Raw genomic sequence first — 23814 nt, 5'->3', positions numbered from 1 at the left:
CTACACCTGTTGTATTCAGCATTTCACTGTGAGGTCTACTACACCTGTTGTATTCAGCATTTCACTGTGAGGTCTACTACACCTGTTGTATTCAGCATTTCACTGTGAGGTCTACTACACCTGTTGTATTCAGCATTTCACTGTGAGGTCTACTACACCTGTTGTATTCAGCATTTCACTGTGAGGTCTACTACACCTGTTGTATTCAGCATTTCACTGTGAGGTCTACTACACCTGTTGTATTCAGCATTTCACTGTGAGGTCTACTACACCTGTTGTATTCAGCATTTCACTGTGAGGTCTACTACACCTGTTGTATTCAGCATTTCACTGTGAGGTCTACTACACCTGTTGTATTCAGCATTTCACTGTGAGGTCTACTACACCTGTTGTATTCAGCATTTCACTGTGAGGTCTACTACACCTGTTGTATTCAGCATTTCACTGTGAGGTCTACTACACCTGTTGTATTCAGCATTTCACTGTGAGGTCTACTACACCTGTTGTATTCAGCATTTCACTGTGAGGTCTACTACACCTGTTGTATTCAGCATTTCACTGTGAGGTCTACTACACCTGTTGTATTCAGCATTTCACTGTGAGGTCTACTACACCTGTTGTATTCAGCATTTCACTGTGAGGTCTACTACACCTGTTGTATTCAGCATTTCACTGTGAGGTCTACTACACCTGTTGTATTCAGCATTTCACTGTGAGGTCTACTACACCTGTTGTATTCAGCATTTCACTGTGAGGTCTACTACACCTGTTGTATTCAGCATTTCACTGTGAGGTCTACTACACCTGTTGTATTCAGCATTTCACTGTGAGGTCTACTACACCTGTTGTATTCAGCATTTCACTGTGAGGTCTACTACACCTGTTGTATTCAGCATTTCACTGTGAGGTCTACTACACCTGTTGTATTCAGCATTTCACTGTGAGGTCTACTACACCTGTTGTATTCAGCATTTCACTGTGAGGTCTACTACACCTGTTGTATTCAGCATTTCACTGTGAGGTCTACTACACCTGTTGTATTCAGCATTTCACTGTGAGGTCTACTACACCTGTTGTATTCAGCATTTCACTGTGAGGTCTACTACACCTGTTGTATTCAGCATTTCACTGTGAGGTCTACTACACCTGTTGTATTCAGCATTTCACTGTGAGGTCTACTACACCTGTTGTATTCAGCATTTCACTGTGAGGTCTACTACACCTGTTGTATTCAGCATTTCACTGTGAGGTCTACTACACCTGTTGTATTCAGCATTTCACTGTGAGGTCTACTACACCTGTTGTATTCAGCATTTCACTGTGAGGTCTACTACACCTGTTGTATTCAGCATTTCACTGTGAGGTCTACTACACCTGTTGTATTCAGCATTTCACTGTGAGGTCTACTACACCTGTTGTATTCAGCATTTCACTGTGAGGTCTACTACACCTGTTGTATTCAGCATTTCACTGTGAGGTCTACTACACCTGTTGTATTCAGCATTTCACTGTGAGGTCTACTACACCTGTTGTATTCAGCATTTCACTGTGAGGTCTACTACACCTGTTGTATTCAGCATTTCACTGTGAGGTCTACTACACCTGTTGTATTCAGCATTTCACTGTGAGGTCTACTACACCTGTTGTATTCAGCATTTCACTGTGAGGTCTACTACACCTGTTGTATTCAGCATTTCACTGTGAGGTCTACTACACCTGTTGTATTCAGCATTTCACTGTGAGGTCTACTACACCTGTTGTATTCAGCATTTCACTGTGAGGTCTACTACACCTGTTGTATTCAGCATTTCACTGTGAGGTCTACTACACCTGTTGTATTCAGCATTTCACTGTGAGGTCTACTACACCTGTTGTATTCAGCATTTCACTGTGAGGTCTACTACACCTGTTGTATTCAGCATTTCACTGTGAGGTCTACTACACCTGTTGTATTCAGCATTTCACTGTGAGGTCTACTACACCTGTTGTATTCAGCATTTCACTGTGAGGTCTACTACACCTGTTGTATTCAGCATTTCACTGTGAGGTCTACTACACCTGTTGTATTCAGCATTTCACTGTGAGGTCTACTACACCTGTTGTATTCAGCATTTCACTGTGAGGTCTACTACACCTGTTGTATTCAGCATTTCACTGTGAGGTCTACTACACCTGTTGTATTCAGCATTTCACTGTAAGGTCTACTACACCTGTTGTATTCAGCATTTCACTGTGAGGTCTACTACACCTGTTGTATTCATCATTTCACTGTGAGGTCTACTACACCTGTTGTATTCATCATTTCACTGTGAGGTCTACTACACCTGTTGTATTCAGCATTTCACTGTGAGGTCTACTACACCTGTTGTATTCAGCATTTCACTGTGAGGTCTACTACACCTGTTGTATTCAGCATTTCACTGTGAGGTCTACTACACCTGTTGTATTCAGCATTTCACTGTGAGGTCTACTACACCTGTTGTATTCAGCATTTCACTGTGAGGTCTACTACACCTGTTGTATTCAGCATTTCACTGTGAGGTCTACTACACCTGTTGTATTCAGCATTTCACTGTGAGGTCTACTACACCTGTTGTATTCAGCATTTCACTGTGAGGTCTACTACACCTGTTGTATTCAGCATTTCACTGTGAGGTCTACTACACCTGTTGTATTCAGCATTTCACTGTGAGGTCTACTACACCTGTTGTATTCAGCATTTCACTGTGAGGTCTACTACACCTGTTGTATTCAGCATTTCACTGTGAGGTCTACTACACCTGTTGTATTCAGCATTTCACTGTGAGGTCTACTACACCTGTTGTATTCAGCATTTCACTGTGAGGTCTACTACACCTGTTGTATTCAGCATTTCACTGTAAGGTCTACACCTGTTGTATTCAGCATTTCACTGTGAGGTCTACTACACCTGTTGTATTTAGCATTTCACTGTGAGGTCTACTACACCTGTTGTATTCAGCATTTCACTGTGAGGTCTACTACACCTGTTGTATTCAGCATTTCACTGTGAGGTCTACTACACCTGTTGTATTCAGCATTTCACTGTGAGGTCTACTACACCTGTTGTATTCAGCATTTCACTGTGAGGTCTACACCTGTTGCATTCAGCATTTCACTGTGAGGTCTACTACACCTGTTGTATTCAGCATTTCACTGTGAGGTCTACTACACCTGTTGTATTCAGCATTTCACTGTAAGGTCTACTACACCTGTTGTATTCAGCATTTCACTGTGAGGTCTACTACACCTGTTGTATTCAGCATTTCACTGTGAGGTCTACTACACCTGTTGTATTCAGCATTTCACTGTGAGGTTTACTACACCTGTTGTATTCAGCATTTCACTGTGAGGTCTACTACACCTGTTGTATTCAGCATTTCACTGTGAGGTCTACTACACCTGTTGTATTCAGCATTTCACTGTGAGGTCTACTACACCTGTTGTATTCAGCATTTCACTGTGAGGTCTACTACACCTGTTGTATTCAGCATTTCACTGTGAGGTCTACTACACCTGTTGTATTCAGCATTTCACTGTGAGGTCTACTACACCTGTTGTATTCAGCATTTCACTGTGAGGTCTACTACACCTGTTGTATTCAGCATTTCACTGTGAGGTCTACTACACCTGTTGTATTCAGCATTTCACTGTGAGGTCTACTACACCTGTTGTATTCAGCATTTCACTGTGAGGTCTACTACACCTGTTGTATTCAGCATTTCACTGTGAGGTCTACTACACCTGTTGTATTCAGCATTTCACTGTAAGGTCTACTACACCTGTTGTATTCAGCATTTCACTGTGAGGTCTACTACACCTGTTGTATTCAGCATTTCACTGTGAGGTCTACTACACCTGTTGTATTCATCATTTCACTGTGAGGTCTACTACACCTGTTGTATTCAGCATTTCACTGTGAGGTCTACTACACCTGTTGTATTCAGCATTTCACTGTGAGGTCTACTACACCTGTTGTATTCAGCATTTCACTGTGAGGTCTACTACACCTGTTGTATTCAGCATTTCACTGTAAGGTCTACTACACCTGTTGTATTCAGCATTTCACTGTAAGGTCTACTACACCTGTTGTATTCAGCATTTCACTGTGAGGTCTACTACACCTGTTGTATTCAGCATTTCACTGTGAGGTCTACTACACCTGTTGTATTCAGCATTTCACTGTGAGGTCTACTACACCTGTTGTATTCAGCGTTTCACTGTGAGGTCTACTACACCTGTTGTATTCAGCATTTCACTGTGAGGTCTACTACACCTGTTGTATTCAGCATTTCACTGTGAGGTCTACTACACCTGTTGTATTCAGCATTTCACTGTGAGGTCTACTACACCTGTTGTATTCAGCATTTCACTGTGAGGTCTACTACACCTGTTGTATTCAGCATTTCACTGTGAGGTCTACTACACCTGTTGTATTCAGCATTTCACTGTGAGGTCTACTACACCTGTTGTATTCAGCATTTCACTGTGAGGTCTACTACACCTGTTGTATTCAGCATTTCACTGTGAGGTCTACTACACCTGTTGTATTCAGCATTTCACTGTGAGGTCTACTACACCTGTTGTATTCAGCATTTCACTGTGAGGTCTACTACACCTGTTGTATTCAGCATTTCACTGTGAGGTCTACTACACCTGTTGTATTCAGCATTTCACTGTGAGGTCTACTACACCTGTTGTATTCAGCATTTCACTGTGAGGTCTACTACACCTGTTGTATTCAGCATTTCACTGTGAGGTCTACTACACCTGTTGTATTCAGCATTTCACTGTGAGGTCTACTACACCTGTTGTATTCAGCATTTCACTGTGAGGTCTACTACACCTGTTGTATTCAGCATTTCACTGTGAGGTCTACTACACCTGTTGTATTCAGCATTTCACTGTGAGGTCTACTACACCTGTTGTATTCAGCATTTCACTGTGAGGTCTACTACACCTGTTGTATTCAGCATTTCACTGTGAGGTCTACTACACCTGTTGTATTCAGCATTTCACTGTGAGGTCTACTACACCTGTTGTATTCAGCATTTCACTGTAAGGTCTACTACACCTGTTGTATTCAGCATTTCACTGTGAGGTCTACTACACCTGTTGTATTCAGCATTTCACTGTGAGGTCTACTACACCTGTTGTATTCATCATTTCACTGTGAGGTCTACTACACCTGTTGTATTCATCATTTCACTGTGAGGTCTACTACACCTGTTGTATTCAGCATTTCACTGTGAGGTCTACTACACCTGTTGTATTCAGCATTTCACTGTGAGGTCTACTACACCTGTTGTATTCAGCATTTCACTGTGAGGTCTACTACACCTGTTGTATTCAGCGTTTCACTGTGAGGTCTACTACACCTGTTGTATTCAGCGTTTCACTGTGAGGTCTACTACACCTGTTGTATTCAGCGTTTCACTGTGAGGTCTACTACACCTGTTGTATTCAGCGTTTCACTGTGAGGTCTACTACACCTGTTGTATTCAGCGTTTCACTGTGAGGTCTACTACACCTGTTGTATTCAGCGTTTCACTGTGAGGTCTACTACACCTGTTGTATTCAGCGTTTCACTGTGAGGTCTACTACACCTGTTGTATTCAGCATTTCACTGTGAGGTCTACTACACCTGTTGTATTCAGCATTTCACTGTGAGGTCTACTACACCTGTTGTATTCAGCATTTCACTGTGAGGTCTACTACACCTGTTGTATTCAGCATTTCACTGTGAGGTCTACTACACCTGTTGTATTCAGCATTTCACTGTGAGGTCTACTACACCTGTTGTATTCAGCATTTCACTGTGAGGTCTACTACACCTGTTGTATTCAGCATTTCACTGTGAGGTCTACTACACCTGTTGTATTCAGCATTTCACTGTGAGGTCTACTACACCTGTTGTATTCAGCATTTCACTGTAAGGTCTACTACACCTGTTGTATTCAGCATTTCACTGTGAGGTCTACTACACCTGTTGTATTCAGCATTTCACTGTGAGGTCTACTACACCTGTTGTATTCAGCATTTCACTGTAAGGTCTACACCTGTTGTATTCAGCATTTCACTGTGAGGTCTACTACACCTGTTGTATTTAGCATTTCACTGTGAGGTCTACTACACCTGTTGTATTCATCATTTCACTGTGAGGTCTACTACACCTGTTGTATTCATCATTTCACTGTGAGGTCTACTACACCTGTTGTATTCAGCATTTCACTGTGAGGTCTACTACACCTGTTGTATTCAGCATTTCACTGTGAGGTCTACTACACCTGTTGTATTCAGCATTTCACTGTGAGGTCTACTACACCTGTTGTATTCAACATTTCACTGTGAGGTCTACTACACCTGTTGTATTCAGCGTTTCACTGTGAGGTCTACTACACCTGTTGTATTCAGCATTTCACTGTGAGGTCTACTACACCTGTTGTATTCAGCATTTCACTGTGAGGTCTACTACACCTGTTGTATTCAGCATTTCACTGTGAGGTCTACTACACCTGTTGTATTCAGCATTTCACTGTGAGGTCTACTACACCTGTTGTATTCAGCATTTCACTGTGAGGTCTACTACACCTGTTGTATTCAGCATTTCACTGTGAGGTCTACTACACCTGTTGTATTCAGCATTTCACTGTGAGGTCTACTACACCTGTTGTATTCAGCATTTCACTGTAAGGTCTACACCTGTTGTATTCAGCATTTCACTGTGAGGTCTACTACACCTGTTGTATTCAGCATTTCACTGTGAGGTCTACTACACCTGTTGTATTCAGCATTTCACTGTGAGGTCTACACCTGTTGTATTCAGCATTTCACTGTGAGGTCTACCACACCTGTTGTATTCAGCATTTCACTGTGAGGTCTACTACACCTGTTGTATTCAGCATTTCACTGTGAGGTCTACTACACCTGTTGTATTCAGCATTTCACTGTGAGGTCTACTACACCTGTTGTATTCAGCATTTCACTGTGAGGTTTACTACACCTGTTGTATTCAGCATTTCACTGTGAGGTCTACTACACCTGTTGTATTCAGCATTTCACTGTGAGGTCTACTACACCTGTTGTATTCAGCATTTCACTGTGAGGTCTACTACACCTGTTGTATTCAGCATTTCACTGTGAGGTCTACTACACCTGTTGTATTCAGCATTTCACTGTGAGGTCTACTACACCTGTTGTATTCAGCGTTTCACTGTGAGGTCTACTACACCTGTTGTATTCAGCATTTCACTGTGAGGTCTACTACACCTGTTGTATTCAGCATTTCACTGTGAGGTCTACTACACCTGTTGTATTCAGCATTTCACTGTGAGGTCTACTACACCTGTTGTATTCAGCATTTCACTGTGAGGTCTACTACACCTGTTGTATTCAGCATTTCACTGTGAGGTCTACTACACCTGTTGTATTCAGCATTTCACTGTGAGGTCTACTACACCTGTTGTATTCAGCATTTCACTGTGAGGTCTACTACACCTGTTGTATTCAGCATTTCACTGTGAGGTCTACTACACCTGTTGTATTCAGCATTTCACTGTAAGGTCTACTACACCTGTTGTATTCAGCATTTCACTGTAAGGTCTACTACACCTGTTGTATTCAGCATTTCACTGTAAGGTCTACACCTGTTGTATTCAGCATTTCACTGTGAGGTCTACTACACCTGTTGTATTCAGCATTTCACTGTAAGGTCTACACCTGTTGTATTCAGCATTTCACTGTGAGGTCTACTACACCTGTTGTATTTAGCATTTCACTGTGAGGTCTACTACACCTGTTGTATTCAGCATTTCACTGTGAGGTCTACTACACCTGTTGTATTCAGCATTTCACTGTGAGGTCTACTACACCTGTTGTATTCAGCATTTCACTGTGAGGTCTACTACACCTGTTGTATTCAGCATTTCACTGTGAGGTCTACACCTGTTGCATTCAGCATTTCACTGTGAGGTCTACTACACCTGTTGCATTCAGCATTTCACTGTGAGGTCTACTACACCTGTTGTATTCAGCATTTCACTGTGAGGTCTACTACACCTGTTGTATTCAGCATTTCACTGTAAGGTCTACTACACCTGTTGTATTCAGCATTTCACTGTGAGGTCTACTACACCTGTTGTATTCAGCATTTCACTGTGAGGTCTACTACACCTGTTGTATTCAGCATTTCACTGTGAGGTTTACTACACCTGTTGTATTCAGCATTTCACTGTGAGGTCTACTACACCTGTTGTATTCAGCATTTCACTGTGAGGTCTACTACACCTGTTGTATTCAGCATTTCACTGTGAGGTCTACTACACCTGTTGTATTCAGCATTTCACTGTGAGGTCTACTACACCTGTTGTATTCAGCATTTCACTGTGAGGTCTACTACACCTGTTGTATTCAGCATTTCACTGTGAGGTCTACTACACCTGTTGTATTCAGCATTTCACTGTGAGGTCTACTACACCTGTTGTATTCAGCATTTCACTGTGAGGTCTACTACACCTGTTGTATTCAGCATTTCACTGTGAGGTCTACTACACCTGTTGTATTCAGCATTTCACTGTGAGGTCTACTACACCTGTTGTATTCAGCATTTCACTGTAAGGTCTACTACACCTGTTGTATTCAGCATTTCACTGTGAGGTCTACTACACCTGTTGTATTCATCATTTCACTGTGAGGTCTACTACACCTGTTGTATTCATCATTTCACTGTGAGGTCTACTACACCTGTTGTATTCAGCATTTCACTGTGAGGTCTACTACACCTGTTGTATTCAGCATTTCACTGTGAGGTCTACTACACCTGTTGTATTCAGCGTTTCACTGTGAGGTCTACTACACCTGTTGTATTCAGCGTTTCACTGTGAGGTCTACTACACCTGTTGTATTCAGCATTTCACTGTGAGGTCTACTACACCTGTTGTATTCAGCATTTCACTGTGAGGTCTACTACACCTGTTGTATTCAGCATTTCACTGTGAGGTCTACTACACCTGTTGTATTCAGCATTTCACTGTGAGGTCTACTACACCTGTTGTATTCAGCATTTCACTGTGAGGTCTACTACACCTGTTGTATTCAGCATTTCACTGTGAGGTCTACTACACCTGTTGTATTCAGCATTTCACTGTGAGGTCTACTACACCTGTTGTATTCAGCATTTCACTGTGAGGTCTACTACACCTGTTGTATTCAGCATTTCACTGTGAGGTCTACTACACCTGTTGTATTCAGCATTTCACTGTAAGGTCTACTACACCTGTTGTATTCAGCATTTCACTGTGAGGTCTACTACACCTGTTGTATTCAGCATTTCACTGTGAGGTCTACTACACCTGTTGTATTCAGCATTTCACTGTAAGGTCTACACCTGTTGTATTCAGCATTTCACTGTGAGGTCTACTACACCTGTTGTATTTAGCATTTCACTGTGAGGTCTACTACACCTGTTGTATTCAGCATTTCACTGTGAGGTCTACTACACCTGTTGTATTCAGCATTTCACTGTGAGGTCTACTACACCTGTTGTATTCAGCATTTCACTGTGAGGTCTACTACACCTGTTGTATTCAGCATTTCACTGTGAGGTCTACACCTGTTGTATTCAGCATTTCACTGTGAGGTCTACTACACCTGTTGCATTCAGCATTTCACTGTGAGGTCTACTACACCTGTTGTATTCAGCATTTCACTGTGAGGTCTACTACACCTGTTGTATTCAGCATTTCACTGTGAGGTCTACTACACCTGTTGTATTCAGCATTTCACTGTGAGGTCTACTACACCTGTTGTATTCAGCATTTCACTGTGAGGTCTACTACACCTGTTGTATTCAGCATTTCACTGTGAGGTCTACTACACCTGTTGCATTCAGCATTTCACTGTGAGGTCTACTACACCTGTTGTATTCAGCATTTCACTGTGAGGTCTACTACACCTGTTGTATTCAGCATTTCACTGTGAGGTCTACTACACCTGTTGTATTCAGCATTTCACTGTGAGGTCTACTACACCTGTTGTATTCAGCATTTCACTGTGAGGTCTACTACACCTGTTGTATTCAGCATTTCACTGTGAGGTCTACTACACCTGTTGTATTCAGCATTTCACTGTGAGGTCTACTACACCTGTTGTATTCAGCATTTCACTGTAAGGTCTACTACACCTGTTGTATTCAGCATTTCACTGTGAGGTCCACTACACCTGTTGTATTCAGCATTTCACTGTGAGGTCTACTACACCTGTTGTATTCAGCATTTCACTGTGAGGTCTACTACACCTGTTGTATTCAGCATTTCACTGTGAGGTCTACTACACCTGTTGTATTCAGCATTTCACTGTGAGGTCTACACCTGTTGTATTCAGCATTTCACTGTGAGGTCTACTACACCTGTTGTATTCAGCATTTCACTGTGAGGTCTACTACACCTGTTGTATTCAGCATTTCACTGTGAGGTCTACTACACCTGTTGTATTCAGCATTTCACTGTGAGGTCTACTACACCTGTTGTATTCAGCATTTCACTGTGAGGTCTACTACACCTGTTGTATTCAGCATTTCACTGTGAGGTCTACTACACCTGTTGTATTCAGCATTTCACTGTAAGGTCTACTACACCTGTTGTATTCAGCATTTCACTGTAAGGTCTACTACACCTGTTGTATTCAGCATTTCACTGTGAGGTCTACTACACCTGTTGTATTCAGCATTTCACTGTGAGGTCTACTATAATTTGATTTTAACCTGTAACACTTTTAATACACTAACCTGCAATGCTTTTATTTTTTTTCCTATTGATAATCCATCTTGGAAATTGTCAGTGTTCATGGTATTGATGTAGAAATCCCACTACGCCTGAAAGTGAAATATCTATTACGTTTTATTACCGCTTGTTTCTTCAAGCTGTTGCTGCACTTTGTCTCTTGGTCCAGGTCAAATAAATGACTAAAATGAACAAGTCAATCAGAAAAATGAATCATGACTATTGATTCAGCCAAGAGTCTTTTGCCAACTGTACATCACTAGTGTGTGTGTTGTAAGTTAATATGCCTTGGGAAAATAAAGGTGTTCAAATATGAATCTCTGTGAGACATTACTTTGCAGTCATATCCATTACCAGGAGTATTAAACTCCAGTCTTTGAAGGATGCTGTTTCTGTATGTACTGTGTGTATTACAATTATACACTTCCAACAGTTTTTACCAATCCTGTCCTGGGACATTTTTTTTTACATTTTAGTCATTTAGCAGACGCTCTTATCCAGAGCGACTTACAGTAGTGGATGCATACATTTCATACCCCGTGGGAATCGAACCCACAACCCTGGCGTTGCAAACACCATGCTCTACCAACTGAGCTACACGGGAAAACATCAATGGTTACTTATACACTTCCAACAGTGTTTACCAATCCTGGTCCTGGGATGTCGATGGTTACTTATTGTAACTCTGCAGCAGACTAGGAAAAACATGATTTAACTAGTAAAATGATGATTTGTAATTCAAATCTATAGGCCCAGAATTGATAAAATGGTTCTTTGCACTTCCTGTGCACCATGTAAATACTGTACAGGATGGGTGTAGTATTTCATCAAATGAGACTTCATTTCAACCAGAAGAGTGTTAACCAATTCCAGTAGAGAATGTGAAAAGGTTTTTATTGAAGTTCATTATCCAAATTATAAATGCATAATACATGTATTAATATTATAAATACAAGTTCAATCTGTACTTCCTTCAATGCACATCTGGTGTACATTATAAAAACAGAGGAAGAAAGAGAAGATGTGAGAGAGTATTAAAGACCGAAAGGGGAAAGAGAGAAGAACAGTGGTGCAGGGAAGACGACACACGATTAATAAATTACAGTGCTACTAAACGTAATATTCTCTCGGTTCATCACAATTTACATAATGTTGTCTCCTAACCAGGTTTTCTTATGAACGGGTGAGGTGGCTGATGGGACTGGGGGTTGGCATCCTCTCACATCAAAACATACCTGCAGACGAGAGACGGATGGGAAGAGAGAGAGAGCATGATTAATCCTTGTTTTTATTATTCTAACACTGTCAGTCATCATAATCATCAGGAGGTGAAATGTAAAACTGATCATTAACTCTGGGACTACTGCATCTCTATCTGTATTATATAAACTGACCTGGGATCATTAACTCTGGGACTAACTACATCTCTATCTGTATTATATAAACTGACCTGGGATCATTAACTCTGGGACTAACTACATCTCTATCTGTATTATATAAACTGACCTGGGATCATTCTGTATTATATAAACTATCTGTATTATATAAACTGGCCTTAGATCATTAACTCTGGGACTAACTGCATCTCTATCTGTATTATATAAACTGACCTGGGATCATTAACTCTGGGACTAACTACATCTCTATCTGTATTATATAAACTGACCTGGGATCATTCTGTATTATATAAACTATCTGTATTATATAAACTGGCCTGGGATCATTAACTCTGGGACTAACTACATCTCTATCTGTATTATATAAACTGACCTGGGATCATTCTGTATTATATAAACTATCTGTATTATATAAACTGACCTGGGATCATTAACTCTGGGACTAACTACATCTCTATCTGTATTTCAATGTAAAGCATCTCTTTAATAATACTTCCTGTTGCCCTGACCGGGTGACCTCTCACCTCTGTGATCATGCTGTGTCCTCTGTCAGGCAGGCCAGAAGGGGAGAGGTTAAGCTCATTAAACTTGGAGGGTTTAGGGGGAAGAGGGAGGGAGGGAGGGAGGGAGGGAGGGAGACTGAGAAAATAAGTTATTTAAAGAGACCAAAGTTTTCAACAGGAATATGTGTGCTTGTCAGTCTTCACCTGGTGTCCACACTGAGTGGCTGCAGAGTTCTTTATACTGAACAACATGCATATGAACACACACAGTATAGCGTAATAAAGGAGTGTCCGAACATTCTCCATGGTTGGTCCTGTTCTTCGAAGGTGGAAGGTTCAGTTATACACCTGAACCTCTTATTAAGAGCCTGTTTTGTTTTTGTGCTGAACATCAGACCCTCACTGAGAAGTGGACATCAAAGGGAGAGAAACTGGTTAATTGAATAACTGCTGTTCACATGGCTCAGTAAATGGAGAAAAAAAAACTTTTTATTGCAATGTCAGTGACTCTCAGAGAGCCTTTGGTTGTACATGGACTAGACTACGGCACAAGTTGTTGCCAGGGAACAGCACCCTCCTTGGAGAAGTAGGAGGTGTCCTGGAAACGGATGGTCTCCCGATCTACTTTGATTGGTAGGTTACACTCTATTTAGATATTTCTAATACTTCCTGAGATGCCTTTTGCTTTTTCTCTCCGTAATGTAGAAAATAGTCGAATAAATATAAACCCGACAATGAGTAGGTGTGTCCAAACGTTTGACTGGTACTGCATGACACGTACAACATGAAAGACATGTCTCAGTAGAATAAACCTAGTTGGTAAGTAATGAATGGAAGACACGTCTCAGTAGAATAAACCTAGTTAGTAAGTAATGAATGGAAGACACGTCTCAGTAGAATAAACCTAGTTAGTAAGTAATGAATGGAAGACACGTCTCAGTAGAATAAACCTAGTTAGTAAGTAATGAATGGAAGACATGTCTCAGTAGAATAAACCTAGTTAGTAAGTAATGAATGGAAGACACGTCTCAGTAGAATAAACCTAGTTAGTAAGTAATGAATGGAAGACACGTCTCAGTAGAATAAACCTAGTTAGTAAGTAATGAATGGAAGACACGTCTCAGTAGAATAAACCTAGTTAGTAAGTAATGAATGGAAGACACGTCTCAGTAGAATAAACCTAGTTAGTAAGTAATGAATGGAAGACACGTCTCAGTAGAATAAACATAGTTAGTAAGTAATGAATGGAAGACACGTCTCAGTAGAATAAACCTAGTTAGTAAGTAATGAATGGAAGACACGTCTCAGTAGAATAAACCTAGTTAGTAAGTAATGAATGGAAGACACGTCTCAGTAGAATAAACCTAGTTAGTAAGTAATGAATGGAAGACACGTCTCAGTAGAATAAACCTAGTTAGTAAGTAATGAATGGAAGACACGTCTCAGTAGAATAAACCTAGTTAGTAAGTAATGAATGGAAGACACGTCTCAGTAGAATAAACCTAGTTAGTAAGTAATGAATGGAAGACACGTCTCAGTAGAATAAACCTAGTTAGTAAGTAATGAATGGAAGACACGTCTCAGTAGAATAAACCTAGTTAGTAAGTAATGAATGGAAGACACGTCTCAGTAGAATAAACCTAGTTAGTAAGTAATGAATGGAAGACACGTCTCAGTAGAATAAACCTAGTTAGTAAGTAATGAATGGAAGACACGTCTCAGTAGAATAAACCTAGTTAGTAAGTAATGAATGGAAGACACGTCTCAGTAGAATAAACCTAGTTAGTAAGTAATGAATGGATTGTAAAGATTTTGGTGCCGTCAACTTTGGAAGGTGAGTAGGAAGGTTAATATTTAAACCCCTTAAATGCAGGACATTCAGGAAGTTTTCAGACCACTTCTCCTTTAACACATTTTGTTTAACGTTACAGCCTTATTCTAAAATGGATCAAATAAAATATTTTCATCAATCTACACACACTTCCCCATAATGACTCCATAATGACTCCATACCCCATAATGACTCCATACCCCATAATGACTCCATACCCCATAATGACTCCATACCCCATAATGACTCCATACCCCATAATGACTCCATAATGACTCCATACCCCATAATGACTCCATAATGACTCCATACTCCATAATGACTCCATACCCCATAATGACTCCATACCCCATAATGACTCCATACCCCATAATGACTCCATACCCCATAATGACTCCATACTCCATAATGACTCCATACCCCATAATGACTCCATAATGACTCCATACCCCATAATGACTCAATACCCCATAATGACTCCATACCCCATAATGACACCATAATGACTCCATACCCCATAATGACTCAATACCCCATAATGACTCCATACCCCATAATGACTCCATAATGACTCCATACCCCATAATGACTCCATAATGACTCCATACCCCATAATGACTCCATACCCCATAATGACTCCATACCCCATAATGACTCCATACCCCATAATGACTCCATACCCCATAATGACTCCATAATGACTCCATACCCCATAATGACTCCATACCCCATAATGACTCCATACCCCATAATGACTCCATACCCCATAATGACTCCATACCCCATAATGACTCCATAATGACTCAATACCCCATAATGACTCCATACCCCATAATGACTCAATACCCCATAATGACTCCATACCCCATAATGACTCCATACCCCATAATGACTCCATACCCCATAATGACTCCATACCCCATAATGACTCCATAATGACTCCATACCCCATAATGACTCCATACCCCATAATGACTCCATACCCCATAATGACTCCATACCCCATAATGACTCCATACCTCAGAATGACTCCATACCCCATAATGACTCCATACCCCATAATGACTCCATACCCCATAATGACTCCATATCCCATAATGACTCCATACCCCATAATGACTCCATATCCCATAATGACTCCATACCCCATAATGACTCCATAATGACTCCATACCCCATAATGACTCCATACCCCATAATGACTCCATATCCCATAATGACTCCATACCCCATAATGACTCCATACCTCAGAATGACTCCATACCCCATAATGACTCCATACCCCATAATGACTCCATACCCCATAATGACTCCATATCCCATAATGACTCCATACCCCATAATGACTCCATATCCCATAATGACTCCATACCCCATAATGACTCCATACCCCATAATGCCTCCATAATGCCTCCATACCCCATAATGACTCCATATCCCATAATGACTCCATACCCCATAATGACTCCATACCCCATAATGACACCATACCCCATAATGACTCCATACCCCATAATGACTCCATACCCCATAATGACTCCATATCCCATAATGACTCCATACCCCATAATGACTCCATAATGACTCCATACCCCATAATGACTCAATACCCCATAATGACTCCATACCCCATAATGACTCCATAATGACTCCATACTCCATAATGACTCCATACCCCATAATGACTCCATAATGACTCCATACCCCATAATGACTCAATACCCCATAATGACTCCATACCCCATAATGACTCCATACCCCATAATGACTCCATAATGACTCCATACCCCATAATGACTCCATACCCCATAATGACTCCATACCCCATAATGACTCCATACCCCATAATGACTCCATAATGACTCCATACCCCATAATGACTCCATACCCCATAATGACTCCATACCCCATAATGACTCCATAATGACTCAATACCCCATAATGACTCCATACCCCATAATGACTCAATACCCCATAATGACTCCATACCCCATAATGACTCCATAATGACTCCATACCCCATAATGACTCCATACCCCATAATGACTCCATACCCCATAATGACTCCATACCCCATAATGACTCCATACCCCATAATGACTCCATACCTCAGAATGACTCCATACCCCATAATGACTCCATACCCCATAATGACTCCATACCCCATAATGACTCCATATCCCATAATGACTCCATACCCCATAATGACTCCATACCCCATAATGACTCCATACCCCATAATGACTCCATATCCCATAATGACTCCATACCCCATAATGACTCCATATCCCATAATGACTCCATACCCCATAATGACTCCATACCCCATAATGCCTCCATAATGCCTCCATACCCCATAATGACTCCATACCCCATAATGACTCCATACCCCATAATGACTCCATATCCCATAATGACTCCATACCCCATAATGACTCCATATCCCATAATGACTCCATACCCCATAATGACTCCATACCCCATAATGCCTCCATAATGCCTCCATACCCCATAATGACTCCATACCCCATAATGACTCCATACCCCATAATGACTCCATACCCCACAATGACTCCATATCCCATAATGACCCCATACCCCATAATGACTCCATACCCCATAATGACTCCATACCCCATAATGACTCCATACCCCATAATGACTCCATACCCCAGAATGACTCCATACCCCATAATGACTCCATACCCCATAATGACACCATACCCCATAATGACTCCATACCCCATAATGACTCCATACCCCAGAATGACTCCATACCCCATAATGACTCCATACCCCATAATGACTCCATAATGACTCCATACCCCATAATGACTCCATACCCCATAATGACTCCATACCCCATAATGACTCCATACCTCAGAATGACTCCATACCCCATAATGACTCCATACCCCATAATGACTCCATACCCCATAATGACTCCATATCCCATAATGACTCCATACCCCATAATGACTCCATATCCCATAATGACTCCATACCCCATAATGACTCCATAATGACTCCATACCCCATAATGACTCCATACCCCATAATGACTCCATATCCCATAATGACTCCATACCCCATAATGACTCCATACCCCATAATGCCTCCATAATGCCTCCATACCCCATAATGACTCCATACCCCATAATGACTCCATACCCCATAATGACTCCATACCCCACAATGACTCCATATCCCATAATGACCCCATACCCCATAATGACTCCATACCCCATAATGACTCCATACCCCATAATGACTCCATACCCCATAATGACTCCATACCCCAGAATGACTCCATACCCCATAATGACTCCATACCCCATAATGACACCATACCCCATAATGACTCCATACCCCATAATGACTCCATACCCCAGAATGACTCCATACCCCATAATGACTCCATACCCCATAATGACTCCATAATGACTCCATACCCCATAATGACTCCATACCCCATAATGACTCCATACCCCATAATGACTCCATATCCCATAATGACTCCATACCCCATAATGACTCCATATCCCATAATGACTCCATACCCCATAATGACTCCATAATGACTCCATACCCCATAATGACTCCATACCCCATAATGACTCCATATCCCATAATGACTCCATACCCCATAATGACTCCATACCTCAGAATGACTCCATACCCCATAATGACTCCATACCCCATAATGACTCCATACCCCATAATGACTCCATATCCCATAATGACTCCATACCCCATAATGACTCCATATCCCATAATGACTCCATACCCCATAATGACTCCATACCCCATAATGCCTCCATAATGCCTCCATACCCCATAATGACTCCATACCCCATAATGACTCCATACCCCATAATGACTCCATACCCCATAATGACTCCATATCCCATAATGACTCCATACCCCATAATGACTCCATACCCCATAATGACTCCATACCCCATAATGACTCCATACCCCATAATGACTCCATACCCCATAATGACTCCATACCCCAGAATGACTAAATACCCCATAATGACTCCATACCCCATAATGACACCATACCCATAATGACTCCATACCCCATAATGACTCCATACCCCAGAATGACTCCATACCCCAGAATGACTCCATACCCCATAATGACTCCATACCCCATAATGACTCCATAACCCATAATGACAAAGCGAAAAACAGGTTATTAGATTTTTGCAAATTTAAACTGTGGGACCTTATAAAGACAGGTGTGTGCCTTTCCAAATCATGTCCAATCAATTGAATTTAACACAGGTGGACTCCAATCAAGTTGTAGAAACATCTCAAGGATGATCAATGGAAACAGGATGCACCTGAGCTCAATTTATAGTCTCATAGCAAAGAGTCTGAATACTTATTATTTACGTAAATAAGGTGTTTCTGTTTTACAGGTGTTATAAGTTTGCAAACATTTCTAAAAACCAGTTTTTCTCTTTGTCATTATGGGGGTATGGTGTGCAGTATGATGAGGAAAATGTTGTATTTGATCCATTTTAGAATAAGGCAGTAACGTAAAAATGTGGAAAAAGGGAAGGGGTCTGAATACTTTCTGAATGTACTGTACACGCTTTTATTTGGGTTTCCATGCAAAGTATATGATGTGATGTTTCTTTCAGCCTGCAGCTAGCTAGTTGAAATGAGACACATAATCATGACAAAACATGTTTCAACAGTTCAATTCACTGACAGATTGAAGGTGCCAATAAATGTTATAGTCATTATAAGAATGTTTTACTGTCATGTACAAAAAATCTGCTCCTCCCTCGACGGGGCTCGATCAATTTCACGTTTTTGGGCATTGGCCCACCACCTACTGGTCCGGTCCACAGAGAGACTGGTCACCTACTGGTCCGGTCCACTGGTCCGGTAGTGGTCGCGGCGGAGGGAGAGGGGGAAGGGGCGGAGGAGACGGAGGAGGACCCAGAGGAAGATATGGACCTCCATCACGACGCTCTGAGTACCGGGTCATCGTCTCCGGTCAGTGTGTGGCTTAGCTCCTCTACCACCTCCTCCTCCTCCTCCTCTCCAGGTCTCCTCTTCCTCCTCCTCCTCCTCCTCTCCAGGTCTCCTCTTCCTCCTCCTCCTCCTCCTCTCCAGGTCTCCTCTTCCTCCTCCTCCTCCTCCTCTCCAGGTCTCCTCTTCCTCCTCCTCCTCCTCCTCTCCAGGTCTCCTCTTCCTCCTCCTCCTCCTCCCTCCTCTCCAGGTCTCCTCCTGTCTTTACTGTGTTGCTCCTCTACCACCTCCTCCTCCTCCTCCTCCTCCTCCAGGTCTCCTCCTGTCTTTACTGTGTTGCTCCTCTACCACCTCCTCCTCCTCCTCCCTCCTCTCCAGGTCTCCTCCTGTCTTTACTGTGTTGCTCCTCTACCACCTCCTCCTCCTCCCTCCTCTCCAGGTCTCCTCCTGTCTTTACTGTGTTGCTCCTCTACCACCTCCTCCTCCTCCTCCCTCCTCTCCAGGTCTCCTCCTGTCTTTACTGTGTTGCTCCTCTACCACCTCCTCCTCCTCCCTCCTCTCCAGGTCTCCTCCTGTCTTTACTGTGTTGCTCCTCTACCACCTCCTCCTCCTCCCTCCTCTCCAGGTCTCCTCCTGTCTTTACTGTGTTGCTCCTCTACCACCTCCTCCTCCTCCTCCCTCCTCTCCAGGTCTCCTCCTGTCTTTACTGTGTTGCTCCTCTTCCACCTCCTCCTCCTCCCTCCTCTCTAGGTCTCCTCCTGTCTTTACTGTGCTGTCCTCCTCTACCACCTCCTCTCTCCTCTCCAGGTCTCCTCCTGTCTTTACTGTGTTGCTCCTCTACCACCACCTCCTCCTCCTCCTCCTCCAGGTCTCCTCTACCTCCTCCTCCCTCCTCCTCCAGGTCTCCTCTACCTCCTCCTCCCTCCTCCTCCAGGTCTCCTCCTGTCTTTACAGTTACCTCTCTACCTCCCCCTCCAGGCCTCCTCCTGTCTTTACAGTTACCTCTCTACCTCCTCCTCCAGGTCTCCTTCCTGTCTTTACTGTGTTGCCCGTCTACCACCTCCTCCTCCCTCTCCAGGTCTCCCCTCTAGCGGTAGCTGGCAGGACCTAAAGGACCACATGCGCGAGGCAGGTGATGTATGTTACGCTGACGTATTCCGGGACGGTACCGGCGTGGTGGAGTTCGTACGGAAGGAGGACATGACCTACGCTGTCCGCAAGCTGGACAACACCAAGTTCCGCTCCCACGAGGTAGGTCAAGGGTTAAAGGTCGGCTTTGGTTTGGAATCCAAGGAATAAGACTTGTTAAGTGATAAGACCGAGTCTGTGTCCCAGCTGGCATCCTGTTCCCTATGTCAGGGATCATCAACAAATTACTAATCATTTGTAGAATGTACATTTTTAATTTGCTGTTTTTGATTTTGTTATATTCTTGTGAATTCTATGGTTTTAATTAGATAACTTGTCGTTTTTCATGTTGTTTGTCTGTAATTTTTGTAATGACTTTGTGCTGCCTATCTTGGCCAGGACGCTCTTGAAAAAGAGATTTTAAATCTCAATGAGCCCTTCCTGGTTAAATAAAAGTTAAATAAATAAATAAATATTGACTGCAAGAAACACAAACATATATATAATATTTGGGTAGAACTTTACACCCAGCATCATGACACTATTATAACCATGTCATAACGGCTAACGACCTGTCATAACCTGTTTATAATATGATCATAACACTGTTATGACACATATTTACACCTGTCGTGACATACTGTACATGTCAGAAGTTTGGACACACCTACTCATTCAAGGGTTTTTCTTTATTTTTACTATTTTCTACATTGTAGAATAATAGTGAAGACATCAACACTATGAAATAACACATATGGAATCATGTAGTAACCAAAAAAAGTGTTAAATAAAACAAAATATATTTTATATATTTGAGATTCTTCGAAGTAGCCACCTTTTGCCTTGATAACAGCTTTGCACACTCTTGGCGTTCTCTAAGTAGGCAAATATTTAGTAGGAAACAACTTTGCCGTTGTTATCATGTCGTCACATTTACCACCCTCTGGGGAGCCAGGCCCACCCTCTGGGGAGCCAGGCCCACCCTCTGGGGAGCCAGGCCCAGCCACTGGGGAGCCAGGCCCAGCCACTGGGGAGCCAGGCCCAGCCACTGGGGAGCCAGGCCCACCCTCTGGGGAGCCAGGCCCAGCCACTGGGGAGCCAGGCCCACCCACTGGGGAGCCAGGCCCACCCTCTGGGGAGCCAGGCCCACCCTCTGGGGAGCCAGGCCCACCCTCTGGGGAGCCAGGCCCAGCCACTGGGGAGCCAGGCCCACCCTCTGGGGAGCCAGGCCCACCCTCTGGGGAGCCAGGTCCAGCCACTGGGGAGCCAGGCCCAGCCACTGGGGAGCCAGGCCCACCCTCTGGGGAGCCAGGCCCAGCCACTGGGGAGCCAGGCCCACCCACTGGGGAGCCAGGCCCACCCACTGGGGAGCCAGGCCCACCCTCTGGGGAGCCAGGCCCAGCCACTGGGGAGCCAGGCCCAGCCACTGGGGAGCCAAGCCCTATTTATCAGTGAGTTTTTCAACCCCCCAAAGGGCTTCATTACAGACCAAATACTCCTCAGTTTCATCAGCTGTCCTTGTGGCTGGTCTGACGATCCCACAGGTGAAGAAGCTGGACGTGGAGGGCTGGCGTGGAGGGCTGGCGTGGAGGGCTGGACGTGGAGGGCTGGACGTGGAGGGCTGGACGTGGAGGGCTGGAAGTGGAGGGCTGGACGTGGAGGGCTGGGCGTGGAGGGCTGGACGTGGAGGGCTGGACGTGGAGGGCTGGACGTGGAGGGCTGGCGTGGAGGGCTGGCGTGGAGGGCTGGACGTGGAGGGCTGGACGTGGAGGGCTGGACGTGGAGGGCTGGCGTGGAGGGCTGGACGTGGAGGGCTGGCGTGGAGGGCTGGACGTGGAGGACTGGCGTGGAGGGCTGGCGTGGAGGGCTGGCGTGGAGGGCTGGGCGTGGAGGGCTGGACGTGGAGGGCTGGCGTAGAGGGCTGGACGTGGAGGGCTGGCGTGGAGGGCTGGACGTGGAGGGCTGGACGTGGAGGGCTGGACGTGGAGGGCTGGACGTGGAGGGCTGGCGTGGAGGGCTGGCGTGGAGGGCTGGCGTGGTTGTGAGGCCGGTTGGACGTACTGCCAAATTCTCTAAAACGACATTGGAGAAATGAACATTCAATTCTCTGACAGCAGCTCTGGTGGTTATTCCTGTAGCCAGCATGCCAATTAAACTCACCTCAACTTGACATCAGTGGCATTGTGTGATGTAAGAAAACTGCACATTTTACAGTGGCCTTTTATTGTCCCCAGCACAAGGTACACCTGTGTAATGATCGTGCTGTTTAATCAGCTTCTTGATATGCCACACCTGTCAGGTGGATGGATTATCTTGGTAAAGGAGAAATGCTCACTAACAGGGATGTAAACAAATTTGTGAGAAATAACCTTTATGTGAGTATGGAACATTTCTGGGATCTTTTATTTCAGCTCATGAAACATGGGACCAACACTTTACATGCTGCGTTTATATATTTCTGTTCAGTTTAATTATTTGCCTTGTTGTGAAATGTAATTGTATTTTTAAAGCCACTGTATGAAATCTTGATCAGCGCTCATTGAGGATGTATTGAGCAGAATGCTCAGCGGGGCATCAGTCCTAAACACCTTTTCCCAACTCTATACTGAGGAACTGTACACTGGGATGTGTCTCTCAGGCAACATTCTCTCCCCTCTGTGTGTGTTTCGCTGTGTGTTTGTATCGTGTGTGTGTGTGTGTGTGTGTGTGTGTGTGTGTGTGTGTGTGTGTGGGGGGGGGAGGGAGAGACTGCGTACGTGCGTGTGAAGGTGGACGGACCTCGCAGCCCCAGTTACGGACGCTCCCGCTCTCGTAGCCGTAGCAACGGGCGTAGCGACAGCCGCTCACGCAGCTTCTCACCGCCGCGACGCAGCCGGGCCTCTCCACGCTACTCGCCACGACACTCACGCTCCTGCTCCTGCACCTAGATACACACACCTCCAGGACCTCCAGCCCAGGGGACCCCCAGCCCAGGGGCCCCCCCAGCCCAGGGGACCCCCAGCCCAGTGGCCCCCCCAGCCCAGGGGACCCCCAGCCCAGTGGACCCCCAGCCCAGGGGCCCAGTGGCCCCCCCCAGCCCAGGGGCCCCCCCAGCCCAGGGCCCCCCCCAACCCAGGACCCCCAGCCCAGGGGCCCCCCAGCCCAGTGGCACCCCCAGCCCAGGGGCC

General features: G+C 43.9%; 1 protein-coding gene across 1 annotated transcript; it reads left to right on the top strand.

Annotated features, from left to right (window-relative positions):
- Nucleotides 1–19305: 19305 nt before the first annotated feature.
- On the top strand, nt 19306–23574 carry LOC145878530 (serine/arginine-rich splicing factor 1B-like). Its single transcript, XM_082973831.1, has 3 exons — nt 19306–19543; nt 20598–20770; nt 23389–23574. The coding sequence occupies exons 1-3, from the start codon at nt 19306–19308 to the stop codon at nt 23572–23574; spliced, it is 597 nt and encodes a 198-aa protein (XP_082829957.1).
- The last annotated feature ends 240 nt before the right edge of the window (nt 23575–23814 follow it).

Source organism: Salmo salar, chromosome 04 (assembly GCF_965601325.2).
Source record: "Salmo salar chromosome 04, fSalSal1, whole genome shotgun sequence".
NCBI lineage: Eukaryota > Metazoa > Chordata > Actinopteri > Salmoniformes > Salmonidae > Salmo > Salmo salar.
Note: the sequence above shows the minus strand (reverse complement) of the source record. Positions and strands in the feature narration are given on the sequence as shown.